This window comes from Penicillium lagena (assembly GCF_028827675.1).
Source record: "Penicillium lagena strain IBT 129212 chromosome Unknown utg000002l_segment0_segment0, whole genome shotgun sequence".
Classification (NCBI taxonomy): Eukaryota; Fungi; Ascomycota; class Eurotiomycetes; order Eurotiales; family Aspergillaceae; genus Penicillium; species Penicillium lagena.
The window spans coordinates 650862-668240 of NW_026623223.1; the positions used below are offsets into that span (position 1 = coordinate 650862).

Here is a 17379-nt window from a genome sequence, read left to right on the forward strand (position 1 = left end):
GACACCGTCACCCCGGAGCGGCCGCCTTCCCACCTTCGTCTTGCCAATTCCCTTCACGAAGGTCCTTCATCGCGCACATACCGCACCTCCCTCTTAAGGGTGGGCATTGTTTTCGAGCGATTTCGGTTGGAGTATTGCAATCTGGGCGGGATCCTGGCTTCGAGTACTCTTCCTTCTTCGGATTTGAACAGTGCTCCCTGCTACCCTCCCAAGCTCTCCCTCCACCGTATATACTCTCTCTGAATCTCATTGATCCGCCAGCCGGGAATCCATGACTCAGTAACTCACCTCGTCCGCCAGTTTTGAGTCACGGCCACGGCCAACCTTGAACCGGGTGTTCAAAGGCTCTCCTTTGCTTGTCGCCATACCTGTTTTCCACCTTTTGATTTACGATCTTACGCAGCGCTATATCTCAACTCAGTCCGCATTCGATTCCTACCGTTCGTCGGTATCAGTCGTCCATAACTCTCTCGTCGTCGATCCTTCTCTCTGAGACATCTTTTCGTCCATTTTTCCTTTTTATTTGACCTGGCCACCCGTCGCCTTTACTACGAATACGCCATACAAATGAGCACATAACGGTCTTTACAATTTCCTTGAACGTCCATCACCCTCCTCGGGTATCAACTCAACTCGCGCCGTCGCGCCACTTCGTCTCCTTTTTTCTCGTTTCTTTTTCTGTGGATCGACTTGCCTTCCGGTATATTTTATGTGACACCTTTTTGAACCGACGACCGGAAACCATTCAACCTTTCATCTTTCCGCCTCTCGCTCGGTGCCTTTGGTCCCTGTCCTCTTTGGGATACCTGGCCTGATACTCTCTTCTTGCCTCTACTTAATCATCCATTAGCCTGGCTGCTGTTCGCGTCATCGCTGCTTGATACGTGCGAACCTTCTTTTTTGAGCGACCTATAGATTCTTTTTCATCTTTGTTTTATCTCTCATTCTCGAGAGCTCCCGCCACTCTCGATATCTCTCTTCTCTCGCCAATCTCTTGAAATTATCTTGCACAATGTCGACCGTGGATTGCATGAAGGACTTGTTTGTGGAGGGCCAGCTTTTGGATGGTCGCTTCCGCACCGTCGCCCCTCTCAACCATGGGTCCTTCGGCATGGTCTTCCTTGCGACGGATAACACCACCGGCCAAGATGTTGCCATCAAGTGCTTGACCAAACCTTTGTCCACCGACCCGTCGGCCCCGTCCCCCGTTGATGACCGTTTCGAAGAGCTCGAGTGCCATCGGCGCCTCGCCCATCACCCCAATATTGTCAATTTGATCCACTCCTTCGAGACCGAGGCTCACACCTATCTTGTCTTGGAGTACTGTGTCAATGGTGATCTGTACGAGGCCATCCGTCTTGACCGCGGTCCTTTGGAGACCGAGCACGTTCGGGATTTCATGCTGCAGTTGGTCAGCGCCGTTGAGTTCATGCATGCTAACGGCTTGTACCACCGTGACATCAAGCCAGAGAACATCTTCTTGACGCAGGATGGTTCCATGAAACTCGGTGACTTTGGTCTGGCATCCCGCGACCCTTGGTGCCACGAGGCCTGTGTCGGCAGTGACCGCTACATGGCTCCCGAGCAATATGAGCCCACTGCTGCCGGTTACTCCCCCGCCAAGGCCGATATCTGGTCGATTGGTGTTTGTCTGTTGAACATTTTGTTTGCACGGAACCCCTTTGTCACTCCGACCGAGTCCGACGTGCTCTTTGCAGACTATACTCGCGATCGTCAGTCGCTGTTCGACATCTTCCCCAACATGTCTCAGGACACGTACGAGATTCTGACCCATGCGTTGGCCCTTGATCCCGAGAAGCGTTCCTTGTCCGGTGTGCGTGAGTGCATCCTGCGGGCCGTGTCCTTTACTACAGATGACGACGCCCTGGATGACTTCTGCACCGAAGACCGCGAGGTGGTCCCCGCCAGTGCCAACCGCGAGCCTCTCCGCACGCCGTCCATCCAGAGCCCACATGTCAACCAGGGAGATTCCTTCCCTTGGGCCAAGGCTTTGCAGGCGAGCCCCCCCAGGCTGTCCGGCAGCTCTCCGTCATCCCCGACACCGAGAGCTACACCGAGGACCTGTTCCCGCCGTCCGAGACTGCCGGCACTTCGTGGTTCTCCGCTCTCGCGGAGACCCCGTCGATGGCCTCGGTGTTGGGCTCGACCATGGGGTCCTCGTTCCGTTCTCTCCACCTCCTGCGCAAGCATGAGGCACCCTTCCCTCCTCGCTCTGATCCGGTTCCGATCACCGGTTCCTTGCCCAGCAATGCCTCCAAGCCCCTGCCGTCCCTGTCGATGGTGTTTGGACGCAACAAGAGCAACCAGATCTCCAAGAGCTGGAGCGATCTCTGGGAGGAGGAGGAATCGGAGAACGAGGATCTTGAACTCCAGAAACGCCGTGAGCAGAACTCTCGTAGCTGGAGCCAAGAGAGCCAGAGCACGCCTCTTGCGACTACTGCACTGGCGGGACTGCGCGAGCCGGACTCCGCCTCCTTCCTCAATGAGCGTTCCCTTCCACAAGCTTCCCCCATGACCAAGCCGCGTCAGATCCGCGCCCGATCGTTAGACGGTAACAGTGATTCGTCCAGCAGCACGCCGCGGCCCCTGCAGCAACCTTCCCCCAAGAAGGCCGACAGCGACAAATGGGCCGAGCTTGGTGATCGCCGTCGCAAGTACAAGCCTCGTGAGCTGTTTGGGCCCCGGCACGCACTCGCCAGCAACTGGCGTCGCGACTGGGGGCTTGGTTCTTCCGGGTTCGATCATGGACAACAGGCCAAGCCGGTTTCAACCCCGCGCACTGATCGTCGCCGCCAGCTGTTCCTCGAAAAGGACTGGCGCCGTGATGCCGTGGAAGTTCCGGGACCGTCGCCTATCAAATTCTCTGCCTACGACGGCAGCGTGGACGAGGATCTCGACCTTGTGGGTGGCTGGCATGACCTTCACCTGTAACACCTCCGTCGCCGCCTGCTTTTCACCTCTTCGCCCTGCATTTTTCTTCTCTTGTTTTTCTCTCTCTCCAGTTCCCCGTGCCCCGTTGCGACGTTTTGATTCAAGTTGGGAAAAAAAGGTTCAAAAACTGCCGACTATAAACTAATGTTCTTTTCTTGTCTTGTGTTCCTTCTGCTTTCGACCTTGGAGTGTGTGTTCTCCGGTGCTGTCAAGCTGTCAGCCACCCGTTTCTGTCACCGCGCCGCTTTGTTTCACCCCGAGCCATTTGACCCTGTTTCTCTTCAATTATTTTTCTGTACACTATGGGCTCGTGGGTTGTGCAGGACATCGCAGACGGAGACGTCGAGCACCTCAAAAAGACTAGAAGGGGGTTGGTTGTTGTGGTGATGAGATGCCTTTTTTGCATATTTTTTATTTTTTATTTTTTCGGAGGACGTTTTTGTTCGCATACGGGAATCGACTGGACGGCGCTGAGCCACAAAAGGAAAAAAGGAAAAAAAAGCTGGACGCTGAGGCGTGAGCTAGTTGACGACGGTGAAGTTGGAAAAAGATCCGCGGCCGTTTTCTCTTTCGTTCGTTCGATGTACCGAGGTGCCCCTGATCTGTGTACTGTAACTAGTGGTTGGGACCGAAGGAAGGGAAAATTGATCATATCCGTGAAGACTTGCTCTACTAGTAAACCATGTATGTACCTCCTAGCACTACTCCGGGATAGTTACATTAAGTCCGTAGGCATATATTCTGCCCAGCGGTGACAAAGGCGGTCACCCCAGATGACACTTCTCTTATCTACCTCTGCTTGCGGGATTCCGAGTACCCTCGCCTGTGCCGCCGCTTTCCCTCCAGAACATGCCCTAGAGAATGAGATTGATCTAATCTACTGAGGAAGAAAGAGACGGTTGAAGCGGACATCTTGTGCGCTGGTGCGCCCGCAAGCTGCAGGCAGAATGTTGGCCGCGGGTCGGTCATGGAACCTTTTGCTCCACCGTGCCTCGATACTTCTCGCACTCGTCGGAACTGTGATTGGCGATGTGCAGCAGCCGCTTGGGACAAATATCACCACGCCGTTGCCCTCCGAAACCAGGACTACGCCGCCGCCAACATGCCCGGCGAAGAACGTGTGGGCCGTGGAACGGGAGCTGTTCGAGCTTCCAATCTGTCTTGAGACACGGTGGGGACGAGGACAAGAACTTCTACGACTTTCAGGTGAATCGAATGCAGCAGCCGCTGATAACAGCACCTCGGTTGCAGATTCGACTGCTACTGCGTCTTCGTCCAGCGGGACAGCGGAAAACACCACGGTCCCGACATCTGAGGAGGATACAGATTCGCTTCTTGACAGTGCGAGCTTCCTCTCCTTTGAAGACTGGAAGAAGCAGAATCTAGCCAAGGCTGGGCAGTCTGCTGAGAATGTTGGGGGTGGTCGACGGTCTGCTGCGGCTGGGAAGGAAGGGAGACGGCAACCGGCGGGGATCAATAATGCCTTGGATTCATTAGGAGACGATACTGAGATTGAGCTGGAATTTGGTGGGTTCGGGGCTGAGACGCCAGAAGCGGCGCATCCTACGACTTGGATGCCGGCAAGAGGAGAGGCGGGTCAAGATGGTGCGGATGGCGAGGCAGAGGTCGATCGTCATGTTCAGCAGGGTGGTGGTGGTAGTCGTGGCCCGGGGGCAGACGTTGCTCGTCGGAAGGATGCTGGAACTACCTGCAAGGAACGGTTCAATTACGCCTCTTTTGACTGTGCCGCCACGGTGCTCAAGACGAACCCGGAGTGCAAGGGTCCCCCGTCTGTCTTGATCGAGAACAAGGACAGCTATATGCTGAATGAGTGTCGTGCTCAAAACAAGTTCCTCATCCTGGAACTATGCGATGACATCTTGGTGGACACTGTCGTGCTTGCGAACTACGAGTTTTTCAGCTCCATCTTTCATACATTCCGGGTCAGTGTTTCGGACCGATATCCCGCGAAACCGGACCAGTGGAAGGAACTTGGAGTCTATGAGGCTCGGAACACCCGCGAGGTGCAGGCATTTGCAGTTGAAAACGCGCTCATCTGGGCTCGGTATCTGAGGATTGAATTCCTGACACACTATGGACATGAGTTCTACTGTCCTGTTAGTCTCATTCGAGTGCATGGAACTACCATGATGGAGGAGTACAAGCACGACGAGGGGGCTGGCCATGTCGACGTTGAGATGATCGATGAGCCGGTTGAGACGGACCAGCAACCGGGTGATTCAGAGACCGATCGCCAGGAAATGCCGGCTCATGTCCCTGATGAGGAAACCTTGGTTGGTCAAGTCTGCCCCAAACCGCTATCAGAGGTGGAATTGCTCCTCTTTGGACAGGAGCCACTCTGTGCTCCCACCGACCGGCCACCCACTGAAAAACCCGAGGGCCAAGCTACCGTTGAACAAATACAGCCCCCATCAGATGCGAACTCTACAACCTCTACCGGAGACAGCACGGCGGAGACGCCGCCCGGATCCTCTGTCCCACCCAACGCTGCAGTGGACACGCGAAAGACCGGGGAAGTTGGCCAAGTCCTGTCCGCGCCCTCCAATTCCTCGACGGTGGTATCGGAGGCCACAGCACAGAATGCCACTGAAAGCACCGGCAAAACCACCGCCCATTCCAAGAACGAAACCAATACCTCTCCGGAGTCAGTCCGATCCACAAACACCCAACCTCCATCCGCCAACCCGACCACCCAAGAATCATTCTTCAAATCCGTCCACAAGAGACTCCAGATGCTGGAGTCCAACTCGACGCTATCCCTACTTTACATCGAAGAACAATCCCGGATCCTCCGTGATGCATTCAACAAAGTCGAGAAGCGCCAACTATCCAAAACATCCACCTTCCTGGAGAATCTCAACGTGACCGTCCTCAGCGAACTGAAACAGTTCCGCGAACAGTACGATCACGTCTGGAAGTCCGTCGCCTTGGAATTCGAGCACCAGCGCCTGCAATACCATCGCGAAGTGCACTCCCTCAGCGCCCAGCTCGGTGTCCTAGCCGACGAGCTCGTCTTCCAGAAACGAGTCACCGTCATCCAGAGCATCATGGTCCTCTGCTGCTTCGCGTTGGTGTTGTTCTCCCGCAGCTCCGTCGGCAACTACATGGAGTTCCCCAGCGTGCAGCGCATTGTCGAGCGGTCACACAGTCTACGCTCGTCATCGCCCTTCTTTGGTTCACCCTCTGCAAGCCCGGGCCCCACGCGCCCTACTTCATCGTATCGCAACAATGCCACGCATAATCGGAACCTCTCCGATAGCTCGTCCTTGCAGAATGACGTTGATTCGTCTGTCGACCCAGCCGTGGCTTACATCCCCCCCACACCAACCTCTACCTCGGACAGTTCGCAGGAGATGATGGAGGATGTGGTCCCAGTTGAAAAGATGGACCTGATGGATCTCGCCACCGTGCCAGAGATAGCACCGCCGCAGGTCCGGCCCCGAAGCACGCCGCCTGTTTTAACTGGCGGCCACCTCGCGATGACGACGGGCCTGGACTCGGACGAGGAGGAGGGTTGCGGCTGCCGGAGCCGCCTAAGTCCGCGCGTGAGCTGCCACCCACGTTGTAAATGGTTTTCGATGTTTTGACTGTATTAACATTATCCCTCCCGGCGTCTCTACCGCCGTCTTGCATTGTCCTTGTTCTTCGAGCGATCATTTCTTTCCTGTTCTCTTTTTCATCTCTACGTGCAGTGTATGATCGGATTAATCTCACTAATCCTCCTCCTTTATGAAACCCGTACTGTAGCCCGGTGCCTGACTAGATGTACCATTCCAGTCCAACTATGTTCCAGCGTGGGTCAATTCAGACGTTCATGTTATGAACCGGTGGATCCTGACATCCCTACAATGCCGACACCCGCGGTGTTGGAGGGAGGGGCGGGGGAATCCCAAGCCTCACACTGGACATCGTTGAAGAACATGGGATCTTCAGCAGAAACTCTATCGAATAATAGCTCCCACAAAGAGCACCCCGGTTCCCGCGCCAGGATCACCGGTTACATCATCTGTCTGCTGCGTGTCCCCTGACGCGGTAAGGGTCCGTGCCTGAGCCCCTGTGCCCTTACAGTCGGAAAAAAGGGGGATCACACCACCCTGGGGATCCGCGAGAGAGAGAGAGAGAGTGTGTGTGTAAATGTGTGTGCATCTGGTCGCTGTCAGCATCGGCAGTGAGTGAGTTACGACAGCGTCTAATAATAGCCTCGAACGAGGGCTGATTAGTCTGAGACATGGCGACGGCCAATGCCAAGACGGGACCTGAAGCACTCGCACTGCCTCTCACGCCATGCGTCTGCCAAGTCTTAGCGTGCCCCCAGTCGGCCCACCGGCTGCTCGTCGGATCGACTTGCAAGGCAGTCATTTTCCGTATTTTTCTCTCCCCAAACCGACTTAGTTACTTCTCCCCCTGTGTCCTAGGTTGAACGAGGACTTGAACAGCAATGCGTGTACTGGGTACTTTGACCGGCCTGCTGGCTGGGACGAGGCTCCTGGCCCCCGCGCAGGCCATCGAGTTGGACGTCAACAGTGAGGGTGAGCGCGAACCCTCCTTCCCCCCCCCCGGTCTCGTCTCTTCCTCCCCGCCTCATCGGCTAACGAGTTGGTCACAAATAGCATCGCTCAAAAATGCGGCGAGCATAACAACATGGGGCGCCATGACATATTACACCGGCAACGAGACGGGCCAGAGCCCAGGCTTCATCCCGAAAAGTTGGTACGAAGGGTCGGTGCTGTTCATGTGCGCCATGTACTACTGGCATTTCACGGGCGACACGACATACAACGAGGAAGTCCGCATCGGAATGGAGTACCAATCCGGGAATGGCGACTACCTGCCGGCGAACTCGTCTCAGTATATGGGGAATGACGACCAGGGGTTCTGGGGTGCTGCCGCCATGACGGCTACGGAGCTGAACCTCACCGACTACGGCCAGTACTCGTGGCTATCGCTTGCCCAGGGGGTGTTTAATACCCAGACGCAGCGCGATTCCGGATGGGATGCTTCGACCTGTGGCGGCGGCGTGCGGTGGCAGCAGTACAATTACATGGCTGGGTATACCATGAAGAATGCCATCTCGAATGGGCTGCTGTTCCAGCTCTCGGCTCGTCTCTACCGCTACACCAATGATGAGCAGTATGCACAGTGGGCGGAGAAGATCTGGGACTGGTCGAATGAGTACCTCATCGACAACCAGACTTGGGTGATTGCCGACTCGGTCACGACCACCCAGGACTGCAAGGTGAAGGGCATGGGTGAGAATTCATACAACTATTCCTCCTTCCTCATGGGGTTGGCCTATTTGTATAACCATGTGCGTCCTCCTATCCGCTCCCTTCATTCTCTCGATGGACCACCTAACTAACGAACCATCGCACCGCTAGACCACGGGCGCTACCCAAGCGAAATGGGAGCAAGCCGTCTACGGACTCGCCAACAAGACGCTGACTGAATACTTCCCTGCCAAGTATGGCGGCGTTGAATACGAGCCGACCTGCGATCCGTTCCCCACACAATGCTTCGACAGCAACAACCTGTTGTTCAAGGGCCACACCTCCTCCTGGCTCGGCTGGACCGCGCTCCTCGTCCCACAGATCTACGACCAGATCATGGCAAAACTGCAGGTGACCGCCACAGCCGCCGCCGCCGCCTGCACCGGCCCCGAGCAGGACGGCAACCAGTGCGGGAGTGCGTGGTACCAGAGCAAGTTCGACGGCCGCACGGGAATGGAGCAGCAGATCTCCGCTAGCGATCTGTTTTCGGTCAACTTGATTCCGTTCATCCAACCCACGCCCGAGAAGGTCTTGGGGCCGTTGACTTCATCGACCGGTGGCTCGAGCACGAGTAACCCGAACGCGGGCATGAATGATAACACGAATGAAGTTCAATTGGCGCCCATTACCACGGGAGACCGAGCCGGCGCGGGGATCCTGACCGCTATCTTTGTGGCTGGGTGGGTTGGAGGTTTGGCGTGGATGTTCTTGGAATAAGCGTTTGGATCTAGATTCTTTTTTTTTCATTGTCATGTATTCAATATTGGTGCTACATAGTTGATCGTTTCTGGATCTATTGATTGATTTCCCCTACTCTCCTTCCCGTCGTTCGTCCTTACAGTCCTGCTCCCATTCATTGTCTTAGACATTCTCTGCGTCATCCGTTGCCCGGACAACAATCGCCCGTTTGGGTCTCAGCACGCGCACACCAACAACCCTTATCCGGTCCAGAACTTTCCTCTTTCCTCATCATTCTCTGACCTTGAGCTCCCATCCTCTCTGCTTTTCACTCAGACCCGTACCCAAACACATCCCGATCCAAAATGGACGCTGCAACATCCCAGCCTCTGGCCGACCGATCCACAAACACCCACCTGGCCAGCACCACTACCACCACCGACAAAAAGGGCGACCTCTCTTCCATGGACCACCACCGGCAGATGTTGCAGGGGAAGCTGGAAAGCGCCGACAAGTGAGTTTCTCCTACCGACAACAAGAAGAAAGCCTTGTTTATTAACCATCTCTGATATACAGACAGCCAACCGCCTACGTCTCCCCCTCGGACGATATCATGAGTCCCTGTACGAAGAAATTGAGTGATCTCAAGGGCAAACGGTTTAAGAAGTATGTTATTCGATCTTTTTTTTGGTTTTTTAGTTCTTGAGCGTGGTTCCATGCTAACATGTTCGCGTGAATAGTGCCGGCAAGCCACAGTCTCTGTTCGCCAAGCTGGGCAAGAAGAGTTACGAGCAGTCTGCCTCGACCTCAACCGCGACGGAGGGCCGTACCGCCCAATAGAATACACGCGTCAATGTCTTGCATTTCTTCTGTCTGTCGGTGCTCTCTTCTCTTCGACTGCCGGGCATCTCTCTCTTTCTCGTGTCGTTTCATTCCGAATGCGCCGGTCCGCCACTGGATGGATAGATGCACTCGGCTGTTGCCTGCAGTGTGTCTACGCCTCGGACACCTTCATGTCTTCCTCTCTCACTCTTTTTCTCTTCCTTCATTTCTTTTTGTGATTCTTGCTTGTCATGACTGCAATGCCTTCTCTTTTTCCTTTGTATGACTGCCTGTTTTGTGTGTCTATTTGTGTCGGGATTTTTTGTGTCTTGGGGGTTCTTTCTGGCTTAGCTATGGACTTGGGTAATTGTGTTTAGTAGACTGCACTGTAACTGGAATATCCTTGCATTGATCGAGGTCTTTTTTGTCTAGTTCGGTTCGTGAAGGGTTGTAAAAGTGTCTACACAGATTATAAACAGAAGGACCGAAGAGAAACCTATCGGACTGGGAACCCGGTTGCCACCTGGCGGTCAATTCCAGAGACCTCGTTGGATGATGTGCGACTTTAACACTTTCTTTACCGATTGATGACAATGCCGGCTACATCACCGAGGTACCACCCCGGCATCTCAGGACCTACGCTGAGTGTCGCAAAATTGGAGAGCAATGATAAGACGATCTAGAACGACCGACCGACCGACCTGGACTATTTTATTTTTCTTTATAACCTAGGCTATCCAACAGGGCCTACACAGTAGTAACCTGTAGTCCTACTCAGTAAGCGTCGAGCCGAGGCAAAGACCGCTCTCGGCTTCTCCACGCCTTCTCCGCAATCCTCGGCCAGAACCCTTAAAAGTCACTACTTTCTGCCTCTCTGCTTCTTCCTACTCTCCCATCACACACAATACACCTACCCATCATGGCCGCCTCTACCCGTATTCCTCCTATCGCCCAGCCCTTTGTCAGCGACCGGGCCAAGAAGACTCTCGACCTGGTGCGCTCCCCCCCACCCATCATCATCTCTCTGTTAAGATCCAGCCCCCCAACTAACCAACCCACCCTCCATCCTTACAGGTCGAGCAATTCGTCGAGAATGACTGCATCCCCGCAGAAGCGGTCTTCCAGGCCCAGCTGGGCGAGGGCGAGAAGCGCTGGACGACCACCCCCGCCGTGCTGGAGGAACTGAAGGCCAAGGCTAAGAAGCTGGGTCTGTGGAATATGTTCCTGCCCAAGAACCACTTCTCCCAGGGTGCGGGCTTCAGTAACCTCGAGTACGGCCTGATGGCTGAAATGCTGGGCAAGAGCAAGATTGCTTCTGAGGTGGGCTTGATATGGTCTCGTTCTCGCAAATAGAATGGGGTTGCTGACTCTTCATGGTTTAGGCTACTAATAACGCTGCCCCGGATACTGGTAACATGGAGGTGTTTGCCAAATACGGCAATGATGCCCAGAAGCAGCAGTGGCTAGCTCCCCTGCTGGACGGCAAGATTCGCTCGGCCTTCCTGATGACGGAGCCCGACATTGCTTCAAGCGATGCGACGAACATCCAGTTGGATATTCGTCGAGAAGGCAATGAATATGTCCTCAATGGCTCGGTGTGTCTTTCTTTCTTGCTTATGTTGTTCAACGACATGCCCTAATTCCCTTCTTCTAGAAATGGTGGTCCTCCGGCGCCGGTGACCCCCGCTGCAAGATCTACCTCGTCATGGGCAAGACGGACTCCAAGAACCCCGATCCCTACAAGCAGCAGTCGGTAGTGCTAGTCCCCGCCGGCACGCCGGGAGTGACGGTACACCGGATGCTGACGGTGTACGGGTACGACGACGCGCCGCACGGCCACGGACACATCACGTTCAAGAACGTGCGCGTGCCCTTGGGCAACATGGTGCTGGGCGAGGGCCGCGGGTTCGAAATTATCCAGGGCCGACTTGGCCCCGGACGCATCCACCATGCGATGCGGACGATCGGTGCCGCGGAGAAGGCGGTCGAGTGGCTGATCACGCGGGTGAACGACGAGCGCAAGAAGCCCTTTGGCCAGCCACTGTCGGCGCATGGGGTGATTCTCGAGTGGATCGCCAAGTCGCGTATTGAGATCGATGCCGCGCGCCTGATTGTCCTCAATGCTGCGGTCAAGATCGACCAGGGTGACGCGAAGTCTGCGCTCAAGGAGATCGCGCAGGCCAAGGTCCTCGCGCCACAGTCCGCGCTTGCCGTCATCGACCGCGCGGTTCAGGCTTACGGCGCCGCCGGTGTCTGCCAGGATACGCCGCTTGCCTACCTCTGGGCTGGGATCCGGACTCTGCGCATCGCGGATGGGCCCGATGAGGTTCACCTGCAGCAGCTTGGTCGTCGGGAGAACCGCTCCCGGAAGGATGCGGTCACCAAGAAGCTGAACTGGCAACGTGATGAGGGGGATCGCCTCCTGAACGCTGCCGGCCTCAAGCCTAAGAGCCGTCTGTGAGCGCTTCTTGATATCAAATAGTCTTATTCAGTACATACAAGGGTCTATCTAGCCCAGAAATGAATGTATACTCTCGTTTCGGTTTACTAGATCAGATCCATGCGTCGCATATAACAGAGCTCAACTCAAATAAACGCCGGGAAGATAATGACATGACATGCAATTCCCATATGTAGCACCCACTTGGTTTATCCTCCTCCCCTTCCTCCTCCGATCAGGTATCAAATCAAACGCAGTCAACTCGACTCGCCCGCGAGTTATTAAACCTCTCTACCCCGTTTCCCCTCCCACAAACGAAAATAAGAAAGCACTTTTAATAATAATCATTATCCTCGGCCTTCTTGCGCGTCGCCTTAGCACGGCGCTTGTTCCCCTTGAAATGCTTCTTGGAACCTGCCCCGCGCACCTCGGAGACATCGACGCCTCGCTCCAGCGCAACCATCATCCGCTCCTTGCGGCCGGTCAGCTGCTTGCGCATCTGCTGGCCCTGCTCTGTGTACTGGGCCTGGAAGGGCAGCATGAGACGGCCGGCCGACGGGCCGGTTTCAGTCCCAAAGAAGCCGGTGTCGATGTTGCAGGAGCGCTTGCCCTGCGGCTCGGCGCCGGCGGTGTGTCCTGCCACGAAAGACGCAATGTCTGAGTCCAGGTCTTCGTCGTCGGCGTCCGCGGCGGCCTTGGCGAGAAGCATCTCCTGCCGTTTTAGGGGCAGGTGGGCCATGTCGTAGAGCTCTTGGTTGAACACGTCCGCGTCGATGGGTTCCTCGCCTTCTGGGGTTGGGGGCGGGTGCACGAAGAGGAGCTTGCCGTTCACGTAGTCCTTGAGCACGTAGCGAGCTGCGCGGGACTCGTCGGGTTGACCGATGCCTTGGGTGGAGAAGCCACGGGCGCGGGCGTAGGCGCGCAGGACCTCGCTGGCGGTTGGAAGGCCGGTGCCGCCCTCCTCCAGTGGGCGGGTAAGAATTTTCACGCCGTAGACGTTCTCCAGGAAGTGCTTGGGGATCCGCTTCGCGACGAGACCCGCAGGGCCGGTGAACTCGCGCTGCTGGTCGATGGGCAGAACGCCGTTGACGACTAGCTCGGCCTTGGTCGTGGCGAAGTTGGGGAACACCAGACCGGGACAATCGCACAGGAGGATTTCGGGCGAGAGATAGAGAGTCTGGAAGTGCTTCGTCTTGCCAGGGGTGGCAGATACAGACACTTTCTTTGCGCCCAGGAGGGCGTTGATCGTGCTTGACTTACCTACGTTAGGGTAGCCGACTAGACCGATGGTCGTCTTCTGCTTCGGCTGCTCGCCCTCCTCGTTGTTCTGCGGTAGTGTGTCTGGCGAGTTTGCCAGGAAGAGTTCTTCCAGTTCATCCACGTCCAGAATATGCGCGCCCAAGGACTGGTCAGGGTCGGCCAGTTTGGCCTTGACTTCTTCATCGTCCTCTTCATCCTCTTCCTCCTCCTCCTCTTCGCTGTCCTCCTCGTCCTCTTCATCTTGAAGGTTCATCTGCTGGGCCGAGTCTGCCAGATCTTCATCGTCACTGTTCGCCTCAGATTCCTTCTGCAATTCAGCCTCAATCCGCTCCTTGGCAAGATGGGCCGAGAAGAAACGGAAGTTGATGCCGTTCGCCTCAAAGTACTCCGCCCAGGCCTCTCTTTGCTTATCGGTCAACATATCTGCCTTGTTGACGAGCAAGAGGTTCTTCTTCCGTGGATCAATCTCTTTGACATATCTCTCCAGATCCTCCGAACGGAACTGGAGCGGGTTGCGCGCATCGACAATCTGCACGATCAGATCCGACCGCTCGATCACTCGCCACAACTGCCGCCAGACCTCCAGATTGCGCTCGAATGGAGTCATCAGCAGATCATGGTTCTCCTGCAACTCTGCCAGCCCTCTCCGCCAATCCAATAGACTTTCCCGCTCCATTGCCTCCAGCTGCTGCGGGGTCGTGGACGAATCCCACTTCGGCCGCCTGGGAACGGTCAGACGACCCTTGTTCTTCTGGTGTTTCTTGACAGCCGACTTCTCCTCGGACGCGGAAAGGAGGTAGGGGTTCTTCTGGTCGGTGTGGATAATCTTGACGTTATTGATTTTTTCGGCCGTGAAGTCGGTCCCGGCGAGCTCGGCAGTGCTCAGGAATTCATCGAGGGCAGCCTGCTCTGTGATACTGCGCATCTTCACCCATGATGCCTCCTTGGCCTCATTTGTGACGTAGGTCTCGCCGTTGATGCCTTTGCGGGCAATGGCGTTGTTGTGCGAGGCCTTCTTCAGATTGGATGCTTTGCCCTTGCCGAAGCGATCGTTCATGAGGCTGTTGCCCAGCCCCACGCTGTTTTTGGATTTTGCCAGCACCATGATGCTGGATGCTGTCGAGGAATATTGTTGCTGAACAGAGAAAATCGTGGCAGCCCCGCCTGATGAAGGCGAAATTCTTTTAGATTGAGTCACATGGCGATAAGATACTAGCTGACTCAGCAGGCTTTGACGGACGTCAGTCTCTACTGTAGAGTTAGCAAGGAAGAATGAGATAGAGAAAAATGGACACATAAATGATATTATATGATTATCCTTTGGACATGAGCCAGAGATAGGCCAGTACCGACTCCTATGCACTGTAAAGAGAAAGGATCTATAAAGACCCAGAGCACGATAAGCCGCACGTGACTCCCTATCTCACCCCACTCCACGGGATTTTTTTCTTCGGCGGACAACTCTCCAACAACACACACACCATGCCGCCTCGCAAGCAGTGGATGTACGTGAAGTGACCCTGCTGCTCAACATTAGACCCACTAACTCCCAATTACAGTGACAAGAAAACCGCGAGCACCTTCCAGCTCTTCCACCGGTCCCAAAATGACCCATTGATCCACAACCCGTACGCCGATGACCGCGTGCTGCACCAAGTCTCCGGCCCTGCGCCGGCCCCATCCTCAGCCGCATCAACGGCATCGAGCAAGCCGTCGCGCAATTTATCCGAATTAGCATCCGAATTCGGCTCGGATGCCGTCCGCCAGAATGAGGGCGAGGCCGCCAACTATGGCATTTTCTACGACGACTCCAAGTATGACTACATGAAGCACTTGCGGGAACTCGGTACTGGAGGGGGCGATTCGTATTTTGTCGATGCCAAGGCGGAAAAGGGCAAGGCAAAGGCCAAGGGGATGAAGCTGGAAGATGCCCTGCGACAGGTTTCTTTGGATGAGGAATCACAGAGCGCTTTCGGTGGCCCGAGTGTGTATGGGTCCCAATATGGTGACATGCGGTCAACAGCATCTTCGTATGTCCGGAAACCGACATATCAGGACCAGCAGAACATTCCCGATGCCATTGCAGGCTTTCAACCCGATATGGACCCGCGGTTGCGAGAGGCTCTGGAGGCTCTGGAAGACGAAGCCTACGTGGATGATGACGATGATGACATCTTCGGCGAACTGACAGCGAATGCTGAGGAGATTGAAGCGGGTGATTGGGAGGACACACTGTTTGACCATGATGAAGAGGACGACGGGTGGGAGTCGGATGCCACCGAGAAGGCACCCGTGCAGGCGTATACGACAGAAGCCCAAAATCACCTCGAAGATGATGATACCCCAGCGAGCCTTGCGCCCGGCGAGCTGCCCGAGCATGACCATCCAGCCCCGGATCTTCCTCCACAGGACCAAGGATGGATGCAGGAGTTCGCCAAATTCAAGAAAGACGCCAAAGCAGGCAACGTCCCTGGACCGGCCGCGCCAACCATTGCACCCTCGGAGCAGCGCACGCTTGCGTCTACTATCTTCACAGCCGGTGGGACGCCGATTCGCCGCAAGAAGCGTAAGGGCGCACTGACCAATCCCTCCGCCTACTCGATGACATCGTCTGCTCTAGCACGTACGGAAGGCCACCGCCTGCTGGACGACCGATTTGACCGCGTCGAGGCACTGTACGCGCTCGACGAGGATGAGGAGTACGACGACAGCATGTCCATGGTCAGCGGAATGACCGGTGCTACGGGGATGACTGGCATGTCTATGGCATCATCTCAAGCGCCGAGTCTTATCGACGCGAATGGCGAAGTCGTCTCCTCACGCAGCGACTTCCACAACGTCATGGATGACTTCCTGGCTGGGTTCGATGACAAAACCAGCTCCCAGGCAAAGCGAAAGGGCGCCAAGGCGAAGCGCGGCAAGAACGGCAATGAGGCAATCGGAATTCGGATGCTCGACGAGGTTCGCCAGGGCCTTGGACCGGCGCGTGTGTCGGGCAGTACTCGCGGGGTGCCCGGACGAGCATAGGGTGGTGGATGGAAATGCATATTGATACGACTTCGAACGTGAACCCAACATGACTCGGCGTTAGGCTTTTTTTCTATTTGCTTTTTTGACTATGATGGCTAGACCAAAAGTTACCTACAATATATCCTGATCTGTGCGATATTCTACTATGAGTTCCTGGACTTTCCCCCAAGAATCAACCCGCAAATCACTCAAATCATCCAGCTTCGCCTTCTGCCTCTCGTCAAACAGCACAGCCGAGATGCCCAGCTCTCTAGCGGGGACGATATCCCGCGCCAGATTATCCCCAAAATAAACCATCTCCGATGCAGGAATAGCATGCTTCTCCAAAACAGCTTGAAACAACCCATCAACCTTGGACCTCCGCATCTCATTCGTCGTAACCAGCACATCCACCCACGGCGTCAACCCTAGCTCCTGCAACGCCCACACCTGCGCATCCTGCGGCCCCTCCGTAACAATCAAGATCTTTTTCCCTTGGTCATGCAGCGTCCGTAGAAGGGACTGTGCTCCAGGTTTAAGCTTGAGATGCCTCCTTAGCGAAGTCTGATACGTATCCAGCAGAGATTCAACATTAACAGCCTGAGCCACGCCGTGGGCCTGCAGGAGACGAGAGAACCGCTCGCGCCGATACTCGGCTGATAAGCGTCCTTCGGTGAATGCGCTGGCTGTGGATGTGCGTAGGATCTCGGTGTATGTAGTTTCGAGAGCGGATATATTTACACTTGTTAAGGAGTGGATTCTTTCAAACACGGCCGTTGAGGCTTGGCTTGAGGCGGCGCGGAAGTCGTGGAGTGTGTCGTCGAGGTCGAAGCCGAACCATGTTTTGGTGTGGAAATGGATTGAGATTTGGGATGACATGTTTTCTTCTCGTGGTATTGGAGGTCTCAATTAGATATTGGTGTTGTACAG

The 17379-nt window shown here is 55.4% G+C and overlaps 8 protein-coding genes across 8 annotated transcripts; 6 read left to right on the top strand and 2 right to left on the bottom strand.

Annotated features, from left to right (window-relative positions):
• Nucleotides 1–1012: 1012 nt before the first annotated feature.
• On the top strand, nt 1013–2952 carry N7510_003006 (putative serine/threonine protein kinase; the record flags this gene model as incomplete). The annotated part of the gene is made up of 2 exons (XM_056974933.1): nt 1013–1975; nt 2032–2952. The coding sequence occupies 2 exons, from the start codon at nt 1013–1015 to the stop codon at nt 2950–2952; spliced, it is 1884 nt and encodes a 627-aa protein (XP_056834889.1).
• A 947-nt stretch (nt 2953–3899) lies between these two features.
• N7510_003007 (Sad1/UNC domain protein) lies at nt 3900–6560 on the top strand (the record flags this gene model as incomplete). The annotated part of the gene is made up of 1 exon (XM_056974934.1): nt 3900–6560. One exon carries the CDS (start codon nt 3900–3902, stop codon nt 6558–6560), a length of 2661 nt encoding a protein of 886 aa, XP_056834890.1.
• An 851-nt stretch (nt 6561–7411) lies between these two features.
• N7510_003008 (glycoside hydrolase family 76 protein) lies at nt 7412–8957 on the top strand (the record flags this gene model as incomplete). The annotated part of the gene is made up of 2 exons (XM_056974935.1): nt 7412–8281; nt 8352–8957. The coding sequence occupies 2 exons, from the start codon at nt 7412–7414 to the stop codon at nt 8955–8957; spliced, it is 1476 nt and encodes a 491-aa protein (XP_056834891.1).
• Nucleotides 8958–9283: 326 nt separating this feature from the next.
• N7510_003009 (Spo12 family protein) lies at nt 9284–9758 on the top strand (the record flags this gene model as incomplete). The annotated part of the gene is made up of 3 exons (XM_056974936.1): nt 9284–9432; nt 9495–9584; nt 9659–9758. 3 exons carry the CDS (start codon nt 9284–9286, stop codon nt 9756–9758), a joined length of 339 nt encoding a protein of 112 aa, XP_056834892.1.
• A 901-nt stretch (nt 9759–10659) lies between these two features.
• Nucleotides 10660–12201, top strand: N7510_003010 (uncharacterized protein; the record flags this gene model as incomplete). Its single annotated transcript, XM_056974937.1, has 4 exons — nt 10660–10734; nt 10815–11060; nt 11123–11335; nt 11395–12201. 4 exons carry the CDS (start codon nt 10660–10662, stop codon nt 12199–12201), a joined length of 1341 nt encoding a protein of 446 aa, XP_056834893.1.
• Nucleotides 12202–12514: 313 nt separating this feature from the next.
• Nucleotides 12515–14545, bottom strand: N7510_003011 (ribosome biogenesis GTPase LSG1; the record flags this gene model as incomplete). The annotated part of the gene is made up of 1 exon (XM_056974938.1): nt 12515–14545. One exon carries the CDS (start codon nt 14543–14545, stop codon nt 12515–12517), a length of 2031 nt encoding a protein of 676 aa, XP_056834894.1.
• A 377-nt stretch (nt 14546–14922) lies between these two features.
• Nucleotides 14923–16467, top strand: N7510_003012 (ribosome biogenesis protein LTV1; the record flags this gene model as incomplete). The annotated part of the gene is made up of 2 exons (XM_056974939.1): nt 14923–14945; nt 15000–16467. The coding sequence occupies 2 exons, from the start codon at nt 14923–14925 to the stop codon at nt 16465–16467; spliced, it is 1491 nt and encodes a 496-aa protein (XP_056834895.1).
• Nucleotides 16468–16581: 114 nt separating this feature from the next.
• Nucleotides 16582–17328, bottom strand: N7510_003013 (HAD family hydrolase; the record flags this gene model as incomplete). Its single annotated transcript, XM_056974940.1, has 1 exon — nt 16582–17328. One exon carries the CDS (start codon nt 17326–17328, stop codon nt 16582–16584), a length of 747 nt encoding a protein of 248 aa, XP_056834896.1.
• Nucleotides 17329–17379: the final 51 nt, after the last annotated feature.